The 23,298-nt window shown below is 40.8% G+C and overlaps 1 protein-coding gene across 9 annotated transcripts in view; it reads left to right on the top strand.

Annotated features, from left to right (window-relative positions):
* myocd (myocardin) overlaps window positions 1–23,298 on the top strand; it is a 92,669-nt gene that overhangs the window by 38,433 nt on the left and 30,938 nt on the right. For all 9 annotated transcript variants that reach the window (XM_042083585.1, XM_042083589.1, XM_042083588.1 and 6 more), the window contains one exon: window positions 9,234–9,397. In XM_042083585.1, the coding sequence (XP_041939519.1) occupies window positions 9,268–9,397 (130 nt within the window). In that variant the 5' untranslated portion in view covers window positions 9,234–9,267. The remainder of the gene's footprint in view (window positions 1–9,233; window positions 9,398–23,298) is intronic.

Below are 23,298 nucleotides of genomic sequence, written 5' to 3'. Positions count from 1 at the left end.
GTCTTCAGGAATGTGCTGGTAAGCATCACCAGATCGTCTCTTTCCATTTCCCCAACCCCCCCCCCCCCCCCCCACCACCACCACCCCTCCCATTTGCCACGGGTGCTAACGTTCTTTCCCTGGGATGGGCACTTTGTCACTAAAAGGGTATTTCGTTGGCCAAGTCGGCCCTGAACTGGGAACGATCCAAAGTGTGTTACCGCCGGCTGAGAAACACTTACCCTGCTTATTCATTTCTCTTTTTTTCTGTCATTTTCCCCCTTCTTCTGATGCAGACCTCTCTTGTTTGTGTAGAACAAGTCACTTGTTTAGCTTAAAAACCCTGTGGCCTCTGGTTCATCAGTTAACCCCTTGCCCCGTGTACAATTCTGTAGTTTCTGTTTGTTTAAAGAGAGCATGTGCATGACAGAGTAAGTGAAAGTGAAAATGCGGCGAAAAAAAAGTGTCGAGCACATAAACCTCGAAGTGCCAAATGGCTGACGGGGACCTCACGTACACCAGAGACCAATTAATCTCTCCGTTTATAAAGCCAGGCTGTGTGCTAATCAGTCATTGGTTTCATTGCTCCTTTGCCATGACATCCTCAGAGCTTTTTGGAGGATATGTAGTTAAATCTTTAGGCTACATGCTGACAAACAAATGTACAAGACAATCTATGTTAGACATTCACTATGTATTAGGCTACTGTGGAGGTTGTTAACGATCATTGATGACCGCATGAGTAAAAATGTTGGCTATGTTGCTGACAGGATAGATTTCTTTTAAGACCACATGACAAATGCTCAATACTTTTACCAACAATTAAGTCAGTCATATAATGTGTTAACTATTAACTTAATGTTACTTAGAAAATTGTCCAGTCAAACTGTCACCTTTTTGGATAGACCATCACTCTAATGCATTTCCTGGTTGTCCTTTTGACAGCTCAAACACACGCTCGACATGTCAAACTTCTGTAGCATTACTCCCAGCTGGTTCTGTAAGGAGACTCTTTGACAGACTGGAAGGCTGTGAGGTGGTGTGTTTGGGGAGGTTGTTGTCCGCGGTGTGCTGCCAGTGCTAGTAAAGAGGCTAGACCTGTTAGAGGTTAGGGCAGACAGAGCACATGTTCAGTGCCACTCATAATTACCATCATGCTGCAGGCGTTTCCTCACCAGGCCTCTGTTTGTTTGCTCACGAGTTTAAACTAAAAAAAAAAAAAATGTAGGCTTCATCAAGAAGGCTCTCAGCAGAGTTACATTGATAACTGGCCTTGGTGTGTTTTAAATCAGCTTGACAAAGTCTGCCCAATAGGAATAGCATTATTGATGAGAGCTGATGTGTATGTTGGGTTACCCAAGGTGGTGTTTAGTATGGCATAGCAAACATGCCATGCACATTCATGAGGCCAGGTAAAATCTTTGGAAGCACGCTTTTCACCCCCGTGTTTTTCTGAATCATTGTGGTTCAGCTTAATTGATCTATCATTGTTGTTCACAATTAATCATGCTGCCCATTGACATATGTTTTTTATTTGTAGTGTGATGTAGTGAGTAGTACAGGCACTATGGCCTAATATCAACACCAATGTCATAAATATATTGCTGTGTCTATAGCAATCAGGTTGCAGTGCTATCAATAGCTTTTCAGTGATGAGTTGAAGCAGCACTCTTCTCCAGAATAGATTAGAATAGGATTCGGTTGAGATGACTTGGAGTATGACGTGGTCTTGTAGTCATACAGTGCATTTTTACACAGATTACAGATAATTGACTGGTGGGTGATGTAATTCTAGAATAAACTGCTCAAAAAGGTATCCTTGGCAATATATTCAAGAACAACTAATCCATTTGTACCTTTTTGATCTTTCGCATGACATTCAATCAAGGAATTCAAAGTACAATTCAATTAAGATATTTTTTCAAGCTAAAATCAGTGACTCAATAAGGCATCTGTCTTTGCCAAACATCTACTACATGTAGAGTTATGGAGGGATGTTTCATTTCATGGAAATTAAATTAACAGACAGGAAGACTAATCCACTTTTATCTCTCCGTTCTGAAGATCTTTCGAAGCAAAAGTAGCTCTGAGTGTTCCCACCTGTAATGAAATTTCAACTGTCGCATTTGGCAATGGCCATGACCATTTTCCCCACATATATGTACATGTATACCTTCAAATAAAACCATTAGAGCATACACATATGAGGTGTGGCAATGTATTGTTTAGATTTTGATGAGCTTTACCATTGCAGGCATATCAGATACCACCACATCCCTGGTGACCATTGGAGGATTATCTGGAGACATACAGATGCCTTTTATAAGATTAGACTCCAAGCTAATAGGGAGCAGTTGTAGTGCTCAGACTCCAATGGTTTGCCTTCAATAATCCATCACAGTGCATTTGTTAAGACCTAAATATGAATTGAAATTACAGCTGGAGGGGGACTGCCCATTCTCAAAATACTTGTTTAATTCTGTGAGCAGAAAGCTGTAAGCAAAGCTAAACAGATGAACACGCTTTATCTGTGTCAGAGAAAGCTAATCAATTTCAAATGTAACACTCTGAATTAAAGACATCTCGCAGTAAGACAACTCCTGCCATCAAACAGAAAAAAAATCAATGATTTTATTCACAACTAAAAGACCGGGAATCTTTTGGTAAAAAATGCATGAATGGAAAGTTTTTTTTATTTTTTTTTTTAAAAACAGGATTCCAGGGAGGTCCCCTGTGTTTTGCCTGTGATGGGTATGGTGCGTTAAAGGTTGTCACACAAAACCCAGGAGAAGTACACCCACTGTAAACTTTCCGGGAGCTTTTTAAACACTGCCAGTGCCAGCCCACTGCGGCCGAGCCGAACCAGAGAGCCTCACGAGAAAATGTCACACACAAAGACTTTGCCAGCCTCGCAGGAGATTATACGGTTTCTTTGTATTTATATTACCTTATGTATTTATATTACATGGCTTCTTTCTATTTCGCAAGTTAAACACACATGGTATTATTCATAGTGCTGCAGGGAGACCTGTTGCGTACCAGGATGATTGGTGGGCACTCACGAAGCTAAGAATGACGAAGTCATTCGCACCCAAGGTTAACACAGGACAAAATGACTTTGGTCGAGGAATCCGAAACGGAACATAGTGTTGAAATGGGAAATCAAATAAGAAAAATGGGTCATATTTGTATGTCAGCGAATGTAAGCAAAACACTGAATATATTTTGGGGACTTTTGGAGAGGATCGCACATTCTTTCTCATGGTACTGGTTATAGTCTTGATGGATGGAGGTGATGCTGAGTTTCAGCAATGTGGGATGCATCGTGAATAGTGTATCAGTGTCACCTTGAACTAAACTAAACCAAACATTTAAAGCCAGAAAACATAAATTACAACAATTTTTGAGTGCCAGAGACCACAAAACTTATGAAAACCTTTATGAACCGTATGAAAATAATACAAAAAAGGATGTTTTCAGAGGTTCTGCATGTACTTCACAGTTGTACTTCCTCGTGGGTCATGGTCGTTGAACTTAACTTCCATTACTAGTTACGTGAGTGGAAACGCATGATGAATAGGGATCACGTTCTGAGAGATATAGTGTACTATGGAGTGTAAACCCCCCACTAAGGGATTCCTCAAAGGTCAGTACATTCAACTCCGAGCCGGTCTGCGTCCATATTTCTAGTCCTGACCACAGGCAGACGGAACCTGTGGAGGGAGGGGGGGCAATAGCCACCGTGGCTTATTTGAGGAGCGTTTAAAACAAAGCATAATTTATTTTAGCGGAGCATAATTACAGGCGGGCAAACATAGCGAGCCTGATGCGTTTGCTGGCAAGGACCTGCGCTACTTTGTTTAGCACAGCACCAGAGGCACGAGTGAATTTAAAGGAGACACTTGCAGCATCGAAGTCTGCTCTCTCACCTGTCACTGGGTAAGGGTTGGTGGGGGGTGTATGTGTACATTGTCTGTGGAAAGTTCGTCAGCATGGCGCCTTCTCATCGCCTTCGGTTATGATGCCTTTTAATCATTGGAGCATATGTATTTCTCTGAACATGTCCTCTGTGGCTTTCTTAAATTACCCACGGCACATAAAACATCATATTTCACATAATTAATGTAGGGTATATTCAGCTAATGATCAAACACGAGAAAGTAATCAACCAGCTAGTTATGATTTGGAAATTCGTCCATTGTATTACTGGACAAACGAAACGCGCCTTTCTTTACTGTGGTGTACTCTACACCCAGAGAATAAATCATCTTTATTCTCACTCCATAGAGAACCTTGACTACTTATCATCTAAACACAGTAGTGTGCATTAATGATCCAATTAATGCGCATTTTCTCCTAGTCTGCAGAACCATCTTCCATCCTTGTTCCTGCGCAAAGCAGAGCGGTGTCATGATTCAAAGAAGCTACTGCAGAAGTAATGTTGATTTTGGCGCCAAGAGATGATGGTGAAATGTTTGTCTACTGTGGGCTCTTGTTCATACAAGCTGTGCAGTGGTCACACAAAACGAATGAAAAATACAGAGAAATGTAATGTCTATTTAACGAGTTTTGGGTTGCCCCCTGATATATTTACATGGCAGAAGCCCTGTTTGTCATACTGCTTGAGAGCTGACATCTGTTGAGCTCTGAAATCATCACAGACTCTCTGCTTTGGTTATAATCTTTCTTGGCATCTACGGCTCACAGTGCTGTGTTTTTTCTTGATGGAATTTAAGTAATTTTCTGTGGAGTTTTGAGTATGAGTGGATTAGGAATGTCTTCCTTTGTATTTCTCCCGGTCTGTTAGGAACATGCAACCCCTTCGTAAGTGGATGTTCATGAGCATTGTGCCAAACCACGGATACATTTTGCGTGTGTCTATATAGTTTTGCTCGAAAAAAATCTGCTAGGGTCTTTGTAAAAGTATATATGAGGTATCCACTTTGAGGAATGAGCTAATGGGTACTCTCTGCCTGTTAGGAGAACTTCAGTGTGGAGGGCCAAGGGGCCATCAGTTCGAGGCCAGCTCAAGCACACTGGGCACAGTTCTTTTCAAATAAACATGTTAGCAAATATATTGGGGGGTCTTCCCCCTTTTGCCCCAGTTCTATTTATTTAAAGGTTTAAACTCTCAGATTTACGTGTAGAGTTTACATAGCTAATCTCGCATAAGTAACAGCACTGGTGTAGATGCATCAGCCGTCGGCCACAGCTTTTAAGAAAAGGTCCTAGACTAAACCACATTGGTAATAAAAAAGGTGCTAAAGTAACAAAAAGCTTGGATTGTTTAATACATTCTTCAACCAATAACCCAAATAGCACACTGTTAAATAACCTCAAATAAATCCGCAATTTGCAGTAGGATGCACTGTAAATGACTTTGGCCTTTTCAGGCTGATATTTATCTCAGTGTAGTGTTATGCATGGAGATGAATAAACATTAGGACAAAGGACTGGTGATTAATAGAGAGCTGAGATCTACAGTAGAATAACAGCCCTTACCAGTCACAACGCTCATATGAAATAATTTGCCACTGTGTAGAAACTTTGGGGTATGTAGTTGTGTTTAGCTGTCTCTGAATAGACACTGTATGGTGTTTGTGGTTGTTAGTAGTTTGCAAATAGCATTAACTATATAAAATAATCAAAGATGTTACTTCCTGTGTCTAAAACCATATTCTGGATACATGTATCAGTTGTTTAAAAAATCAATAATCTTCAGAGTACTGATGCCAGTAGTATGCTTCTTACCATCAGTTTCAAGTAAATCCAAGCCTCAATGTGGAGCCTGCAGCCTTTTACAACACTGTCTTGTCTTGTCACTTGACAGTTGACTGCTGCAGTTCGCCCAACTTCGCAAACACTTGTGTTATATTTTCCGTTTGAAAAACGCGGGGTCACCGGTGTGTCTGACTCCACTCGCCAAGGCCAGATGGGGTTTTCCTATAAACAAGTTCACAGGGAATATTTATACAGCCTGTGGCACCTGACGCCATAACACTCATGACATTCTGTTTAGTAGCCAATGTTGCCATAAGTCACTTTGGAGAATTAAGTAAATATTTTCAATATAGCCATGCTATTGTTTATTATAGAATGGCAAAAGCCCTAAATCTTGCCAAATCCTGTGTTAAAAAGTCCGTTAATAACAACTTGTCGGACTATCTCTGCACTCTGCTGGTACCCTTTGTCATGTCATGTATTGTGTATTTACTTTCATGTAAATCCTTATGTGTGTCACCTTTTCCTTGTCCATTAGATAGTTAAGTGTCAGGTATCCTGAGCTGTGCAATCAGTCTTGTGTTGTTTTCACTGCTTCACAGCAAAGCCTTTGAATACTGCAGATGTCCCACATTCATAAATGTCACCACTCTCAAGTGTGGGTTTACATTCCATTGGGATTTTATTCACTCTCCTGTCCAGTTTTTGCTTTGTCCATCCTCCCATTTGTTGTCTGGGATGCACCTCTTGGATACTTGGTCTCTATGGTTTTTGTCAGGCGACAATCTGTCTTGACTGGACTGTTGTTCTCTCGTTTGCCTCTGATGTGGTGTGAAGGGAAACTCGTGCTAGGCTAAAGTTTGCTAGGCTGTTGCAATTAAGCCGTAAAATGCTTGAATGCAGACGTTAATTGGGAGGCCAGAGAGAGAGAACCCAGTGTTAATTCCAACAAAAAGTCAAAGTCATCCCTGGAAGTCCTGGAATGACCCCAAGATAAATAATGAAAGCAATGAAAACCTCCCATAAATTTGGCACCGTCTCAACTCAACTGGTGGTCAGCTCTTGAAACAAAAAAAAAAAGGGACATGAAACAAAGGAAGATAAAAAAGAGAAGAAATAAAACAAATAAAGTAGCCAAAAGGAAGGGGGGGGGGGGTGGCGGTGGGGGAGAGTGACGATTAAAAAAGACAAGATGAAAGAAAACATTCCACCTCAAACCACACCACAAGCTCATTTATGCATTAAAAAAAGCCTGGGCTTCTATGTGATACTGTAGACACAGTGTGCTTTGCAGTAACCCACAGGCCTGATGTCCCCCAGCCGCTCTCCACACGAACCGCAGAATACATTTTAAAATAGACAAACACTCTGCAGCATAGCCACCACTCTAAACGAACCTACCTTACAATAGGCTCATTTCAAAGTCAGCAGACGTGTGGTATGGCCTATGTTTGAATAAGCTTACCACAGAGGCTACTGCACTGCACAGACCAGAGATGGCTGTATACCACCAGTGGAAAGAGCTGTAACTGTTAATGGATAGGCTTGGCTGACATGTGGGTTAGTGTGGGTTGAATAATAAAAGGCTTTATGAGGGCAAGCCACAGATCTGAATTCTGTGCTCTGTGTAGGTGGAAGATGTTGTCGCTTTTGACACCATTCAAACTGCCATAAGATGCTGCCCTTGTTTATTGTGACACAGCTTAGGGGAGGACTGTTCCACCAAAAGACTCGCGAAAGCCGATAACCAATTACACCGGTGATGCTATTGGTGATTATGGATGAAGCTGCGAGCTGCACCTAGGTTGACTGCGGCCACCCTTTAAATATGGCCTCCACGCGACACATCACCCGCTCTAAGTGCCGATGCTATCTTACACACTAGCTGGAGCCTTTGAAGACGACTCCTTGATTTTATGATTTTATTTTATTTCCTCCGCACAGATCTGGGTGGCTGTGTCATTGAACTCTAGGCTCACCACACACATGTACGTGGACCTACACTTTACTACACTGCTTCCCTGGGCTTGAGCTGTCACGCGCATATAAATTGTTGGAGCCTGTTTTAGACTAAGCATTAAAGTTAGGCCCATCTGTTAAGGACCCAATAAAGAGGCTGAGTGGAGATTTGGAGGAGAGATATGTATTCCCTGGTCTCCGTTGCATTGAAGGTATGCTTGTTTTCGACTCTTACTGGTGAGGTAAAACAGTAGTGATGGGTGTCTGTTCTCAATGTTTGTTGAAGGAGAAAGAGTCTGTTTGTTTGTTTGTGTGTGTGTGTTTCTGTGTTTCTGTGTTTGTGCAGATATGTACTTATAATATAATACTGAACATATTACACAGTGATTATTTCACTTTGTACATTTTATGGAATTAGTAAGGGGCTAAAAGAACACACATGGCAAAAAGAAACAAAAATATTTGTGTTCCTTCTTTGTATCATTGAATCATTCTGCAGTGTAGTGGATGAACTTAAACCTTTGATAATGGTTCCCTACAGTATCTACTCATTTTAAGTGTTTGTGCATGTGTTTGAAATAAAAACAGAATCACAGCAAGACTGCTCTGGAGTATAATTAGCACCTTATAGGTCTCAATTTGATTTGACATTACAAGCGGATTACAAACACAGAACAACTTGAACCAGAGGTGTAAAAAATCCCTCTGGAACTGTTGTCCTGACTTGTAAAAGTGATTTGGCCGCAGGGCAGAGCTTGCACCTTGCTCTCGAATTCATTGCTCCCACTTTTATTAGAAATATGCAGCTCATTGTAGGAATATCATGAAATTTATCTACGTGTGTATTTTTTTTCTTCTCACTACGATTTTAGGAGGTGGTTCTGGCCCCTGAATTGTGCAATAAATTGGCAGCATGGCTTCAATAACAGCACTATATTTATTAGACACGACAGTCTGGGGGAATTAATGTCCTTCAAACGTCTAAGTGGTTTTCAAAACACAGTTTATTAAAGAAAACAGAGATGTATGTTTGTAGTGCCCTATGCGGTTTGTTTCTGTAGATGATGTACTATACATAGGAAAGACTTGGCCTGTCCACGGAGGAGCCAAGGGCCTCATTTTTCACGGCGACACATAGCAGGGGCTCACTCTTAGCTACTGAAATCGGGCCTTGTGTGTTTAATATTTGGACAGAGGTAGCCACGTTAAAGGTCTGCACTTTGTAAGTTCTGGAGATGAATATATTGTGTGGCGTGCCTGAATGAAAGAAGCATTTGTGTGCTTTCAAGCGGGATTAGGCTTTGTAAATAAACAGACGGACTTTGTTGATTGTTATATCTCTAGTACTTGAAAAGGGCTTTCCTGGAAAAAAAGCCTCTTGTCTCGCTTTTGTGATGGGCTTTAATGTCTAAAGATTTTTACTTTGTTGCTTTGTTGCTTGTGACCATATGCTTATCTAGGACTGAACCACAAGTGATCAAAAAACATCCGAAGTGTCATAGATTACAGCTCTTCCTTTCTCTCTCTCTCTCTCTCTCCCCCTCCCTCTCTCCCTCTCTCCCTTTTCTATACAGAACTATGTGAAAGGAGTATGTGCTGGTCAGGGCAATGAATGTAAGGACTACAGAGAAGAGTCCTGAACACACATTTCCTAAGCCTCATCATGCTTCTGAGGACACAAGCAACTCAGTACTGCGTGCTCCTATGCGGAGATCAAATCAAAGGGAGAGCAAGAACGGTAAGTGTCCACCTAGGGTCATGGGCCAATTGGCCACAGTCATTGTACGCTCGCAATCATATGTATTAATGGCATAAAGCTAGGTAGTAATGCAAATGTGAATTTCCATGATCATGATCTGTGTTGTATTGGCTATATGTTAAGATACACGTGTAACAATCAGGAATACGTAAGCCTTGGTTTGTAAACATCTCTGAACACAAAAGTTTGAGTCATTTTTGGATTGGATCTTTCAAAGCTTAAGATAGGCCGCCGTCTTAACAGTCACTCTCCTTCGCCAATGTACATACCAGGTAAATAGGTAAGTATGCAAAAACGTGGTCCATGCCAAGCAACTCCCCAGGCCAGATAAAACAAGCTCGTTTGAACGTTTTATTAAAACCAGCTGATGACTAATCCATGCTGAAATATCAGTACGCTCTGCTTTTCGACTTCACAGTCTAATCAAACCAGCTTAAATGCCACTCGAATCACAAGGTCGGAGGGATGAAAGTATTTGCGGAATCCTGTGATAGAACCTTGTATTTTTAGAATGGATGGTTCCCTGGGCTCCCCAGCGCACGGCAAAAGAAATACAGCAGTTCCCACTTCACTTTAAGAGCCGACAGAAGTTTTCCATGATGTCATGTGTGGCGCTTGGGTGAGAGTAATTGAGGAGGCAAATGAACACAAACTCGAGTCTCCCCGAGTTCGGCCATTCTGTCTTTTTATTTATTTATTTATTTGTTTATTTATTTATTTATTTATTTGTGTGTGTGTGTTCTTCATCCTCATGGTTTAAAAGAGGTAATGCCTTAAGAACTCAACAATGCAGTGTTACACACAATGCGTCAGTGCTCCAGGACATAAATTCAAATGAAAGATACAGTGATGCCATCATAGGCTTGGACTTTCTACTGAGTCATCCCCAACTGAACTGCTCCAGTTTCAAAGATGAACAGGAGTCACCATGGAAACAGAGGAAGCTGGGGATGAGAATAGCTTTGAGCATGTGGAGTCTGTTAAATCATTAGTTGTAGACAGTTTCTTCAAGCTGCATTTGCTTTAAAACAATGTTACATCACTAGTTCACATTGTCATGTGTCTGTCTATTTAAAATGCTAAACATTAAACAAGAGGGAATAAAGGGGTTCCACGAAAGATTGAAATACAACACATTGGTCTATACTGAAATGCTGAGGAAGTGTACTTGTGAATAGCTGTTTCATCATATAGAATCAGTGACGTTATTGATTCGGGACATGGTAATGTTTGGTAAGGTCATGTTTTGGGAGTGTGGTTTTGACAGAAGCATTTAGCTGAAGGCTACTTCTGCAAAGTAAATTAATAGTAGTGACATGGATGCTGCCATACTTTATGCCAGATTATGGTGCTCCCTCACAAGAATATTTGCCTGCAGTCACTTATCAGACCCTTTATTTCCCTTCATATCCATTTATAGGACTGCACACACTAAATTGACCTAAATGAAACTATCAAACACATTGTGCCTTACACTGCTACAACTTTGCCCTTACACTGTGAAACTGAACTATCAGGGACACTTTGAGTATCTTTATGTACAGACTGTAAAAGGAGATGTGTATCCTGAATATTTACATGAATATTTTTCTGGCAACCCCTTACTGTTTAATGGCAGCCTTGGTCAATACCTGAATAAGTGTTCCTGTAGCTGAACTGGTAGAGAAAGCTGCTGATAACACGAATGAGTGTTTGAGCACAGCTACTGATAAAGACGTGTCTGTACTCTAAGCTGCTTTGTCTGAAGGTATCTGCAGAGAGAATGAAAGGAAATAACAAGCAAAGGAAGTATTCAGGTTGCCTTCACAAACCAAACCAATCCATTATTTTGTTTCTCATTATTCATTCATGTTTTCTCATAATTGTGTATTCACTATGTTTTGCATACTTTGATGGGCTTGCTTAATAAGTTGTAGGCCTGTCAATGCAAAAAGCAAGTAGGCCGCAAGGCTTTTTGTGTGATCCACTCTTATGAAATATCTTGCAGCGGTTACACATGTTACACAGCTCTACAGGGCAGACCACATTACTAACGTTTTGTTGCCTTACCACAACTTAGTGTGTGAAGCGAGTTTAAGCCATTTTAATGAAGACACATTTGTATCTGCCTGACATCAAATGCATGGTCTTGACACAGGCCACTTATTATGAAGCTGAGCAATAATGCTCAGGTTTGGAAATGAGCTAGTGCTCTATGGTGGCATAATCGAACGTTTCATATGGCTGTAAATCCATGGCTTGTTTGTTGTACAAGCATGCAGCTGTAGTGCCAGAAGTCTGTCAACAAGTCTGAGTTTAGTTCCATATGAAAAATTGTGGGAGTGAATCTCTGTTTTTACCAAGACACATCCAAGGTTAACTCTTACGTGTCTTAGATTGCTTGCATTTTCAGTACATACTGTACAGTGCAGACCGAGTAGATCTCTGTTCGCATACCCCTGTGCGCTTTATCCAATTGAGCGCAAAGAGTATTTATATAGATTAAGGATCTCGTTTGTGTTGATGAACATTTGGACTTCTCTAAATTTCACTACTAGCAGAATTACTGGTTGTTTAGACTCTGTGATGGCTACTGGTGTAATTGTGTATAGTGCCTGAATCCTTTTGTTAATCTTAGTACCATATCAGTCTCATCAGCCTTTTTAGAGGATTTTCCTTGAGGGAGTGAGTGAAATAGTTGGTGACCAGTGGCTCTCTTTAGAGAGGAGAACACGTAAAAAAAAACGAATGGCACTGTAGCAGGTAATCCAAGCATATGACCCAAAATTCTGATCCTTTTTGCAAACACCTAATTCCTTTGTTTGAAGAGCGCTCTTAGATTGATGGTTTTTGGACGCTGACGTCAGTCCTTTTTGTTATGAAACGGCTTTCAGTTTTCCACTGAAATCATGCAATTATGGAGAGGAGGCTAATCTACAGGGAATCTTGAAAGGAGACATGTGTTGAATTGGTCTAGGTTTCATTCTCCACATTCTGCTGTGAGCTTGTCCATCAGGCCCTGAGAGCGAGTGTTATCCAAGTTATTGTCTGTCTGGTTTCAGACTACCCCTGCACAATGTCGAGAGTCACCTTTGTGTAAAGGTCTGTTGTCTCACACCAAACACAGCAAGCATATTGTTTTGATGTGTCAGAGGCCATCTGATTTCAGACCACTCAGAGCTGTCAAAACAGTCCACATGATGGCATCATTCACACAAATGCTGTTTGGTGCAGAGCTTTTTATCTCACAGATGAAAAGATTGACTTGTGCCATCTCAAATTGTGAGCGGGGTTGCAGACTGCCATATGTAGTTTGATACTTTTTCTTTTCCTTTTAACGGCCTCGAGACTGTCTATTTGTTAGTGTCAATGGTGCGTGTTCTGGTTCTGAACATAAGAGCACCTGCTACCATAAATACCTGCTCAGTCTTAATTGGATCGGGTCCTGATTCGGCCCAAGTCCGCTTCATCTGGGCCAGAATAGGGCAGGGGCTGGGGCTGAGGATGTTTGAGAGCTCTATAGCTTGATCAATAGGTCTGAAAGAAAGACGAAAAGGTTAGAAAACCTGCAATCACCATTGCCCCTGGCGAGACTTCAGAGAACCCCGATTGATTGGCTAATTCCATCAGCCCTGAACAGGTTGTTGTTTCTTCAATTGAAGTGGGGCTTGTGTTCTATCATGTATTGTATCAATTCGCAAGATGCAAAATCACTTTTAAATAAGCGATACCATCTCAAAGAGGAAATCACATTTTGGGAAGCAGGGAGAGAGGGAGAGAGAGAGCGAGAGAGAGAGAAGGAGCGGTCCAACCACACCAGGTTTCTGGCACCTCTCAAGGGAGCAACACCTGCTTCGGCTCCCTTATTGTTGCAATCTGGACCCAGTGAAATGGTACGCCGGGAGATGCTTTCATGTGAATTCCATGCTGATTTTGCGGTGACTGTGGGTGAGAGATTACACTCATCTGGATGAAATTGCTCACCGGAGCAGGCGAACATTTGATCGCCTGATCACTTGATCTCCTGAGTTATGAGCATTTTGTGTCCGTCTATAGCAGAAAACATAGCAGCAGTCACAACCACAGTGATTGTAATTATTCAACATGTGTAGCTTTGTAAGGACAAAGGAAGGAAGAAGGAAAGAAAGATAGACAAAATGAAAAAAGACAAACTAAGCTTGCCATGACATCATAGAATGAATAGATCTTTGGAAGAGATTTCAGAATGGAACCACCTCGGCATTAAACAACCCACTGGGATGCCTCTCACAAGAATGCAGGGTTACCCAAATTCAACACAGCTAATGAACCGTTCAGCTCTGAAGGGCAAAACAAACCCTCTCACTCCCAGTCCATAGTACTGCCTCAGAGTCAGACCCGGAAAAAAAGCCTCTCCTGTTTGTTTCATTGCATGCGTTTGTATCTGGGGATCAATAAAGTATCTATCTATCTATCTATCTATCTATCTATCGTACATCAGGTTTTCAGGCGGAATAAAAGCAACATTTACAAGGAACTGCCAAAATGTACTGCTGATACCATCGGCGGAAAATAAAAACAAAATACTCGGCCCAGCATTTTCTCATTAGGCAACAGGTGGAATCTGCAGTAATAAGTTATTCCTGTTGTTGTTCTGCACTCCTAATTCATCCATGAAATTGCACATATGTGCATTCATCATTTGATTTCAGATTTTTAAAAAAAAAATTTTTTTTTAAACAGAGCCAGTAATGAAGACTAGTTGATTGATGCGTCTCCGCTGATATTACAGCGACCCTGAAGTCAGTCAAAAGAAACAGATATTTATGGCACGCGCTACAAGATGGAGGGGGAATAAAAGCAGAAAAGCAAAACCAACAAGATGCAAACCCAGAATTTTTTGAATAGTTACAAAAAGCCAAGAGCTCTGCCTTTGAGAAACCTCCCCAGTGTCTGGTAATTGGTATCACATTTAGTTATATTACAGTAAAACATTATTGAAAAGCTCTGAGCTCACAAGTATAAATAAAGCTATCATTACTTTGGTTGCAAAAATGTTTTGCACATATGGCAGGAATGGCCAAAGACTGAACACTGATTTTGTTGTAAGCTTTGAAAAATTCAAAACCGACGCCAAGATATCCTCACCTATCTGGAATGTACAGTTGAAATTGGTTTGCAGCTAATATAAATAAGAGTTAGGCTGGTATATTACAGCCATGGCTGGCTGTCTGGGGCTGCAGGTCTCTAATTCACAGGCGCTCACTCATAAACGTTGCATGTACTCTTGGATGAGAATCTTATACCGACATGTATGTGGTCATGCTGTTAAAATAAACCTGTGTAACAAATGTTCAAGCATGTATTTAGAAGTTAAACGACGGCTGAATTCTCAACAAATGTATCGATGTGACATTACATGCCCTCTGCGGTTGTGCAAGGGAGAGCAGTGAAGCCGCTGCCAAGAAGGCAATGAGAATGTGCAATGTGGGTAACATGTTCACACAAGGGGATTGGCCTGGCATCAGTAAAAAACAGTTTGATCTGTTTGTAGATAAAATGCGACAGCATATCCCAAATACTATTTCTGAGAAGTGAAAAGTTTTTGAGGTTTACTGATTTGAACAATGTGTGCTCCCTCATGAGTCAGGGAACCAGCTTTGTTCAATTTCCGAGTAACGAGAGAGAGAGAGTTGTAATTTGGCATGTGCGAATACATACACCCATTCCTTGCTGAAAATGAATACACTTTGTGATAATGAACTCAAGATATTTGTGGTGGGTTTTTCTCACCTGCTACTGGATAAGACCGTCTCATACTTATGTAGTTGCCAGTCTTCTGGTAAGTGAAAAATCAAGTCAGCTATCTCAAACGTAATAGTAGGCTTTGCAATTTCAGCTAAAATGTCACGGATATCAGCCTTATTTTTCGTTAAAAGTGCTACAAGCAATGTTGGCATTTCACGGTAACATGTTCCAGGCTTAACCACTGTAGGAATAACAGTTTTTTCGATGGTTGTCAGAGGGTAAATCCAGTTTTCTGCAGGCTTCCAAAAACTACTGCTAATGGCAACTTTAGCCTTTGTTTCTCAAGTATTTTCATTGGCTAGTTCCGTATCAATGTCACTTTGTCTTTTCTTGCTTTTCAACTCAGAGATCCCTCCTGCGTTTTGAACTTTGTTATCAGGAATCAGCATTTGATTGTTTGTTGATTAGCAGGTGACTTTTCTCTGTAGCTGTAGGTCTTGTCTGGCTGCTTTCAGTCTCATATTCATGTTCACCACCCTACACAGGCCAGAGAATGAAGCTTTAGCCAGGTAAAAAAAAAAATACAGTTACAGTCCAAATAGGTTGAGCTAATGTTACTGTTGACAGAACCAATAATCTTGCTGGAGGTAAAAAAAACAGTGTAGAAATTGCCTTTGACAGAAAGAAATGGGGGGTTGGTAAATGATATTTAATCACCATCCTTGGACCAGAGATGTAGAATGAGAGCATTTGAACATTATTCTTTGGTTTTGATCCTGGGGCTTTATTCTCTGCTTTGCTCTTCTGCTTTGCCTGATGGCAGGTCGCCATGATTCTCGACCAGCGATTTAGTGTAGGATGTTGAATGTACGCAAGCCTGAATAACTGCTCACTCCCCTAGAACAAGGAACCAGCCAGGTCCAGGCTGCCCCAGGGCCATAGCATGGACCAGCTCTATCTGGCATCAGAGTTGTGTTGCTATCCTCGTGTGAACTCCATAAATGCCTGACAGCGCTATGGACCATTTGAGATGTGGTTTCTCAGGAAAATGCATAATGCATGAGCTGGTGGCAGGTGTACCAAATACTGTACTGTCTTAATCGCCGTTTTAAGACATTAGTGTTGTGTAAGATACAAGATTTCCTTGGAAGGGCCTTGTAGCAAACACATGCAGCTTGAAGCAGAGAGGATAGGACTACCGTGCTAAGGCAGCTCCCAGAAAGCTTCATTAACAAAGATGAATAAATAACACTTGAGATGTTAAAGCAAGGGTCAGAGATAAAGGATTTTTATTGACCAGACTATTTGACAGATGAGGATGGAAGATCATTTCCAGTCTTCAATTTCTCACCTCTCTCACTCTAATTAAAATAGTTGAATTTTTTTCTCAAAATGAATGTTGCTTCAGATTTGCTTCATATTTCAGGGGAATTAGATCTGGTCCACTTTTCATGGTGTGAATTAGTTTATAATTAGGGTATTCAGTAGCATGCCTATTAAACCAATTCCATAGTTATTTTATACTTTCAACAAATTATGATGCCATTGCTTGGTTTGGATATTATTCCATAATAGTCCTTTAAAGGATATTTTCAGATTACCACATTATCACCTCAGAAGCGTGAAAAAACAAGAGTGTAGGTGAACTGGAAATACTATTTAGGTTAGTTGCAAAGTCCCTGAAGTAACACTAATCACTTGGATACCTCATGATTTCATGCTTAACTGTAAGGAATAATATTTAGATTGATCAGATCTAGAGAATTTTGCACTCATTCACTGGTCGGCTATTACACCATATGATAAGGCCAGTAGGATGTGAAGTATCCGAGTCTAAAGCACAGAGCCACACAACCCGGAAAAAAAGATTAGGTCATTGCATTTGGTGGTCTATTTATAGCCACTTAACCGCTGCATATTAAACAAAGCATTCTGAAATTCAATCAAGGAACCACTCGGCCATGGTGACCTGAAAACAACCCACAGGGTTATTTGAAAACAGAGTGCCGCGGCAGGTCTACCGGGCCCAAGCCTCGCATGTGGCTGGAGAACGGGAGGGACTTAAAACCGTGGATTTCGGGGCAGCAAAGATTAATGAACAGTTTCTTTTTCCAGGTGTTGTATTGTGGATACAAGAGATTTGCGTTGTGAATTTTACCAAGGGAGAAATCCCTTTGCCTTGGAAATGAAAACAGTAACACAATATACCGTCCTGATCCTGCTCCGTGAAGAAGTGAAGCGCCGAGACCACATTCCAGGCCCTCACAATATGATATGGAATTCTCATCCTCTAATAGTGTTTTTAGTATTCCGAGCATTGTTACTGAAAGCCCGGCTCATCCATAATGTATTGTGCTGTTTGAATTAGCGATCAGTCATAATTCACTTTGCCATCATAAATTGATTAATTCATGAGGTCAGATATTAATAAAGTATGGTACGTCACCCTATATACTGCAGGTTTGCTCAACAAAGAGAACCACTCAGGGCCGTCTTCAGTTTGCCATATGAAATCTGTGCATGGACCGAGTATAAAGGGATACGTAATGAAATGACACACCATGTGATTTAATGACAACTAAAACATCAGTTGTTCTGGCTTTAAGGAAGTTATCGGGGCCAGGGCTGGTATCAAGACCAATCCACCTGAAACCAGAATAAGACTAATAATGCTTGAAGGGGTGGGGGGAGGTGAGGGAAAAGCATGCTAGGTGAAATCATTTTCTATAAAATTCCAGACTGGCCTTACTTCCAGGCCTTTTTGTGTGTAGCACAATAAAAAAGAATTCTTTTTTTTTTCCTGTTTTACTTGTAAGCAAGCAAGGTATGTATCAGGGCTGGGTGGGGTGGGGTGGGGGTGGGGAGAGGGAACCATATGGTAATTTCAATGGGAAACACATGGGGCGGATTAAAGGCATGGTAGTGGTGGTGAGAAGGCCCTGAGAACAGACAGACAGTCCAGTAAACATGACTGGGAAGTTCTCTCTCTCTCTCTCTCTCTCTCTCTCTCTCTCTCTCTCACACACACACTCACACACACACACACACACACACACACACACACACATTCTCTATCCCTTTGTACACATCTACATCTCTACACACATATACAATGTACACCATGCACCCATGCACCCATATTAAAACAAAAAAACAAACACATAGACATACACACACACACACACACACACACACACACACACACACACATTCTCTATCCCTTTGTACACATCTACATCTCTACACACATATACAATGTACACCATGCACCCATGCACCCATATTAAAACAAAAAAACAAACACATAGACATACACATACAAACACACACACACACACAAACACAAATATAAACATCTGAAGCGTCATTTAAATAGGAACTAGTCAGAGTCTATAACCATTATAATTTATATTGGCGCAAGCTCAAAAAGTCTCAAAACAATGAGGGCCTTTATTATTCAATAAAAGTGTAATATAATACAGTTTACGATTTCCCTTTCGACTAGAAAGCAGATATTTGCAAAACAGTATCGCCCAACCTGTTGTTTTTCAGGCACTTGTGTTGTTTGAAGTTACTCAATTAAATCTGGCAGTTTTGAGCTTGTAGAATTCCACAGACCTAAAGGTTGAAACAACCAATATGTAGAATGGGAAGTAACATCATTAAGAACACAAATGCAGTTGTCATGTCATTTTGTTCACATTGCCTCGTTTTACCTTTGTTTGCATTGATGTGATGGTGGGCTCTCCTGGAGGGCAATATAGATGTACTCGAGCTTTAAATTCTGGCAACTGTTGAGGTCCATAGAGGATCAGCCACTGGATCATACACAACAATAGCTAATGCAGAAGAACATGTGTTTTAAGTTTGTATGTTCACATATTTAATGGTTACATATGTTGTGACTGCATTAAGAAAGTCATGTAGTCATTTTCCTGAGATCAGTGCTTTGAGTAGCTGAGAGTAGAGAACTGCATTCCCGCAAGTGATTCAAAACAGAACAGTTTACCTTTACTTGGATACAAAGACACAGTTGTTTCTTCCAGCCTGGCAGGAATATTGATCAGAGGATTGTTAGGAAAGGACAGATTTATGAAGTTGGGAAAACTTGAGCCTAAAAACTGTAGACAGTATTATACAAATACTGGAGAATATTTTGGAGGAAGAAAAATAATATTGTCATCTGACAATGCTACCCTTGATTACCGAGATTGATAGTGTCCCTTGAGCAGGCCACACAGCCACACAAAGACACACACAGACAAACAAAGACATATATACACACACACACACACACACACACACACACACACACACACACACATTCCTTAGGCAGTAGGTATTGTTAACAAACATGTTAATGCTCTAGAGAAATCCTGGGACTGTCGTGGCTCTGAGATAGTCATCTGTGAGGGTCATACTCACAACTAAAGGCAGTGGGCACAATGAGTCATGGTCTAATGAGACATTTTCCATTCAGGTTACTGGTGTGCTTCGTTGCCGTTGCCTGCTTCCTGGCACTGTTGCTATGATGGTACTTCCACAGAACTTGTCTTACTTTGCCAACAATAGGTCCATGCCACAATATGATATACAAAGATGTAAAGATATTATTTTTGTTATCCATTAATACTGTCATTTATTAAATGAAATTACATATTGTAACCATGCGACAGCCCTGAACAGTTTATTCAATTGAGCCATAAAACCAAGTTTCAGTTTTGTTATGACACCTATGCTAAACATGTAAGTAATGTTCATCGTGTTCTCCTGTTAAGGCGTATGGTGTTGTCTGTGCAAGTTACTTTTGTCAAAGTACTGAATGCTCTGTTCTGTTGTAATATGCCGACTGAATTGGCTGTCTGCAGTCTACAGCGTATAGCGGTGCTGAATTCCCTTAATGAAGAAAACCTGGGGCTCAATCAAATGGTCCTAGTGGAAAAATGAGAGCTTTTATCATATATTTCACATTTTAATATGACAGCATGACAAAAATATGGCAGATCAGGAAAGACATTATCATGGCATGTTGCCCTGTAACAAGTCTTTAATATTGCTTTATGTCCATTGATGTGACCTTAGATCAGTTAATAAAAAAAAATGTGTCAACTTGTCACAGGTAGTTATATTATTTTTTTCTCAAGCAGGAAGAGTATGTTTACACTAGCAACATTTTAGCTAGAGGTTATTAGTCAGTTTTTGGACTCAAGATTTTGCTATTTACTTTTTTCCAGAGTAAATGCAAAATAATAGGATTTGATTCCTTTTCAGGATACAACTCTATTTCTCATCACTACTGTGTAGTGACATTTGTCTTACACTATGTGGTGTAACAACAGTTTGTTTTTCCAACCTTATGACCAGCTTCATGGAAAAAGTCTGATTGGTCATTCCACGTGCCCTAATCCTTGCTAGTAATATCTCTTGTCATTTCAAAATGCCATTGGCAGTCATTAAGAGTCGCAGGTTACAGTTTCTCCTCCGAGCTAGATGTGGTATTCATTAAACTGTAAAGCAGGGAATCAATCAGACTGTGCCTTAAATTTCTTTTGAAAGCAACCTATCCCAAAGGCCAAGGAAAACATGAGAGATGGGGTCGTATTTTTAAAGGTTTCCACTGACATACCAGCAGCTATGGGAATCAGCCTAAGTACAAACAGTGTAATACCACTTTTATATTGAAATTTAACAGGAGCCAACATTTTTGGTGATTTTATCAAAGGCCGAGCTGTGTTTATCACAGGTCAGAATGTTATGCTGGAACATTCTAGAAGTCCTAACATTAGTCTGCTGTTCAGATCTTGGCTTACACCCTTTGTACTAGTCACCTGCTGAAAAGCATGCGAGTTTCTCTTGCTTGAAGAAAATGAGAATGAGTTCCTTTGAATTCCTTATTCAAGTAAAAATGTCCTGTAACTTATTTTGTTGTATCTACAGTTAAACCAGTTATATCTGGGGTTAGATCAGATGTCTCAAGGGTTTAACAAATGCCCTGAGAGATTTGTTTTTTTTTCTCCACAACCTACTATCTTAATAGGGACAGAGTGTGTAAGGTGAGGTAAGAGCAGGATAGTCCTCAACCCTTTATTTGGATAAATTGTATAATTTTTTATTCAGTTTCTTTAATAAGTCAATCAAATTGATATGAGCCTTTGAGTTCCTGCCCATAGCTCCCAAACGTCTGGCTATAAAGAAAAGAGGGACAGAATCTCTTGTTTTTTTCTCCCTGCCTCATTGTCGCTCGTTGCCAAGAGTGGCCCATTCCAGAACATTCCAGGCAGAGCCCTGAAGGCAATACATGTTCCCCAGTCAGACGGAGGGCAGAGATAAGCACCGCCATGGAGTGTGATGGGCCTGACGAGAGAGGCAGGTCACACACTAGCTATCCCCACTCAGTGTAGACTGTGCTGTGCTAAGGTCTATTAGTGTTTTGTCTACATTCTAAATACTAAAATGTTTTATTTTCTAACTGGTTGTTCTTTCTCATTTATTTCAATTCAAAGATAAATAAGAGTTGAGTTATTTTATTTAATGAAGTAGGTAGCAGGAAAGTGTATTCCATTATTCCCATATTGTGTATGGAAGTGTATTCAAGCCAGTTGATTCATTTTGTTTAGCCTATGGCTGAGTTCATTTTTTAGTTTTTAGTTTAGCCTATGGCTTCGACAGTGTAGGGGGTCAGAAAACCTTGTCTACTCTGTAGTTTGACTCATGAGGTTTTCACCAGTAGCTGACAGGATTGACCTGTCCTGTCTCAACAAACTGATAACAGTGATGTGTAGATGATCTGCTCTTACTGCTAAGGTGGCGGCAGATGCTTTGTGTCTGAACCAACGGAAACCGTTTTAAACTATAGTTTCTGACAGTACTTTTATTGCTACTGCAGAAACATTCACTTGTACAGTAAATGTACTCTACTTATTAAATAACTTAGTCATTCTACTAGTTATATGTCCATAAACACACATTGTTAGATAGTATTTATGGAAAGGAAACAACAGAAGAAAGAAAAACTTTTAATGTTTTTCAAAACATTTACGCTTCCTCCCTCGCTGCCCTCCTAAGTCATCAAAGTTTGTCTTCACACCTAGAAACGAATGTCTGCCTGACAGCCAGTGACAAACTCGGTCTCTGTTCCTTCTGGCCTCGTGATGGTGTTGAGGTCACAAAACCAGCTGGCGGCGATCTATCTCGGGTGGTGGGGATGGGGGGGGGGGGGGCAGACAAGCGGCTGGTGACGTAAGGTCAGGCACCCCTGTGGAAGCCGGCAGTGAAAGTGATTCCTTGGGTCAGCGTGATCTGCTGTCCAACAGCCAGGCTCTTCTCTAAGGCCTCTGAATGAGGGAGAGGTAGTCTGACCTCCTCTGGCAGAAGACGATCCGTCTGTGTGTGTGCGTGTATGTATGTGTGTGTGTGTGTGTGTGTGTGTGTGTGCACGTGTGTGTGTGTCAAACTCATTTGATTGTGGTGCAGGTGATAGCTCAGTCTGCATCTGTAGCAGTGTTAATTATGTGGTAAAGGCGATAACACACACGGCATACCTTCTAAAAGTGCTTTGTGCTCTACCATACTGTCAGGACTTAGACTTTCACAGTGACTCACATTATTTATTAAGGGTTGAATACAAGGTATTTTGTAGAAGCCTTTTTCAGTTTGTGTGTATAGTGAGGGTGGCATTGCAGTTGCAGTTGAGTTTGTGTTAAGGAATGAGAAGAATATGCATTTGCTTAATGTTGCATTGCATTGCAGTACATATGACTGCCCCCCCCCCATACCCCATACCATCTGTAGTTCTCGCTTCATATCAGTATGTAGCTGTGATTATAAGAAGGGTCTATAAAAAGCGTTTGTGTATATACACACTACATGTCTCGTGAAGGAGCATGGTCACAAGCCTTTTTTTTTTTTGAGGTTATTATCAGAGCATATTTCTCATGGGTCCTGAAATGAAAACACAGTCCTGAACTGTTTGTTCAGGTTTTCAGCCTGAAAAGAAAGCATGGGTTTTATGAGCGAATTACCTCTTCAAGCCGAAACAGCAAAAAATGCAATGTACCGGATCAGTGTGACGATGCGATCTAATTTCTCACTGACAGGTTGCATAAGTCAGACCACTCAACGCAGCCTGTACGGTGAACATATGGGTTTCTTTGTGTGTGTGTGTGTGTGTATGT

The sequence above is a fragment of the Alosa sapidissima genome, chromosome 24 (genome assembly GCF_018492685.1).
Source record: "Alosa sapidissima isolate fAloSap1 chromosome 24, fAloSap1.pri, whole genome shotgun sequence".
NCBI lineage: Eukaryota > Metazoa > Chordata > Actinopteri > Clupeiformes > Clupeidae > Alosa > Alosa sapidissima.
Note: the sequence above shows the minus strand (reverse complement) of the source record. Positions and strands in the feature narration are given on the sequence as shown.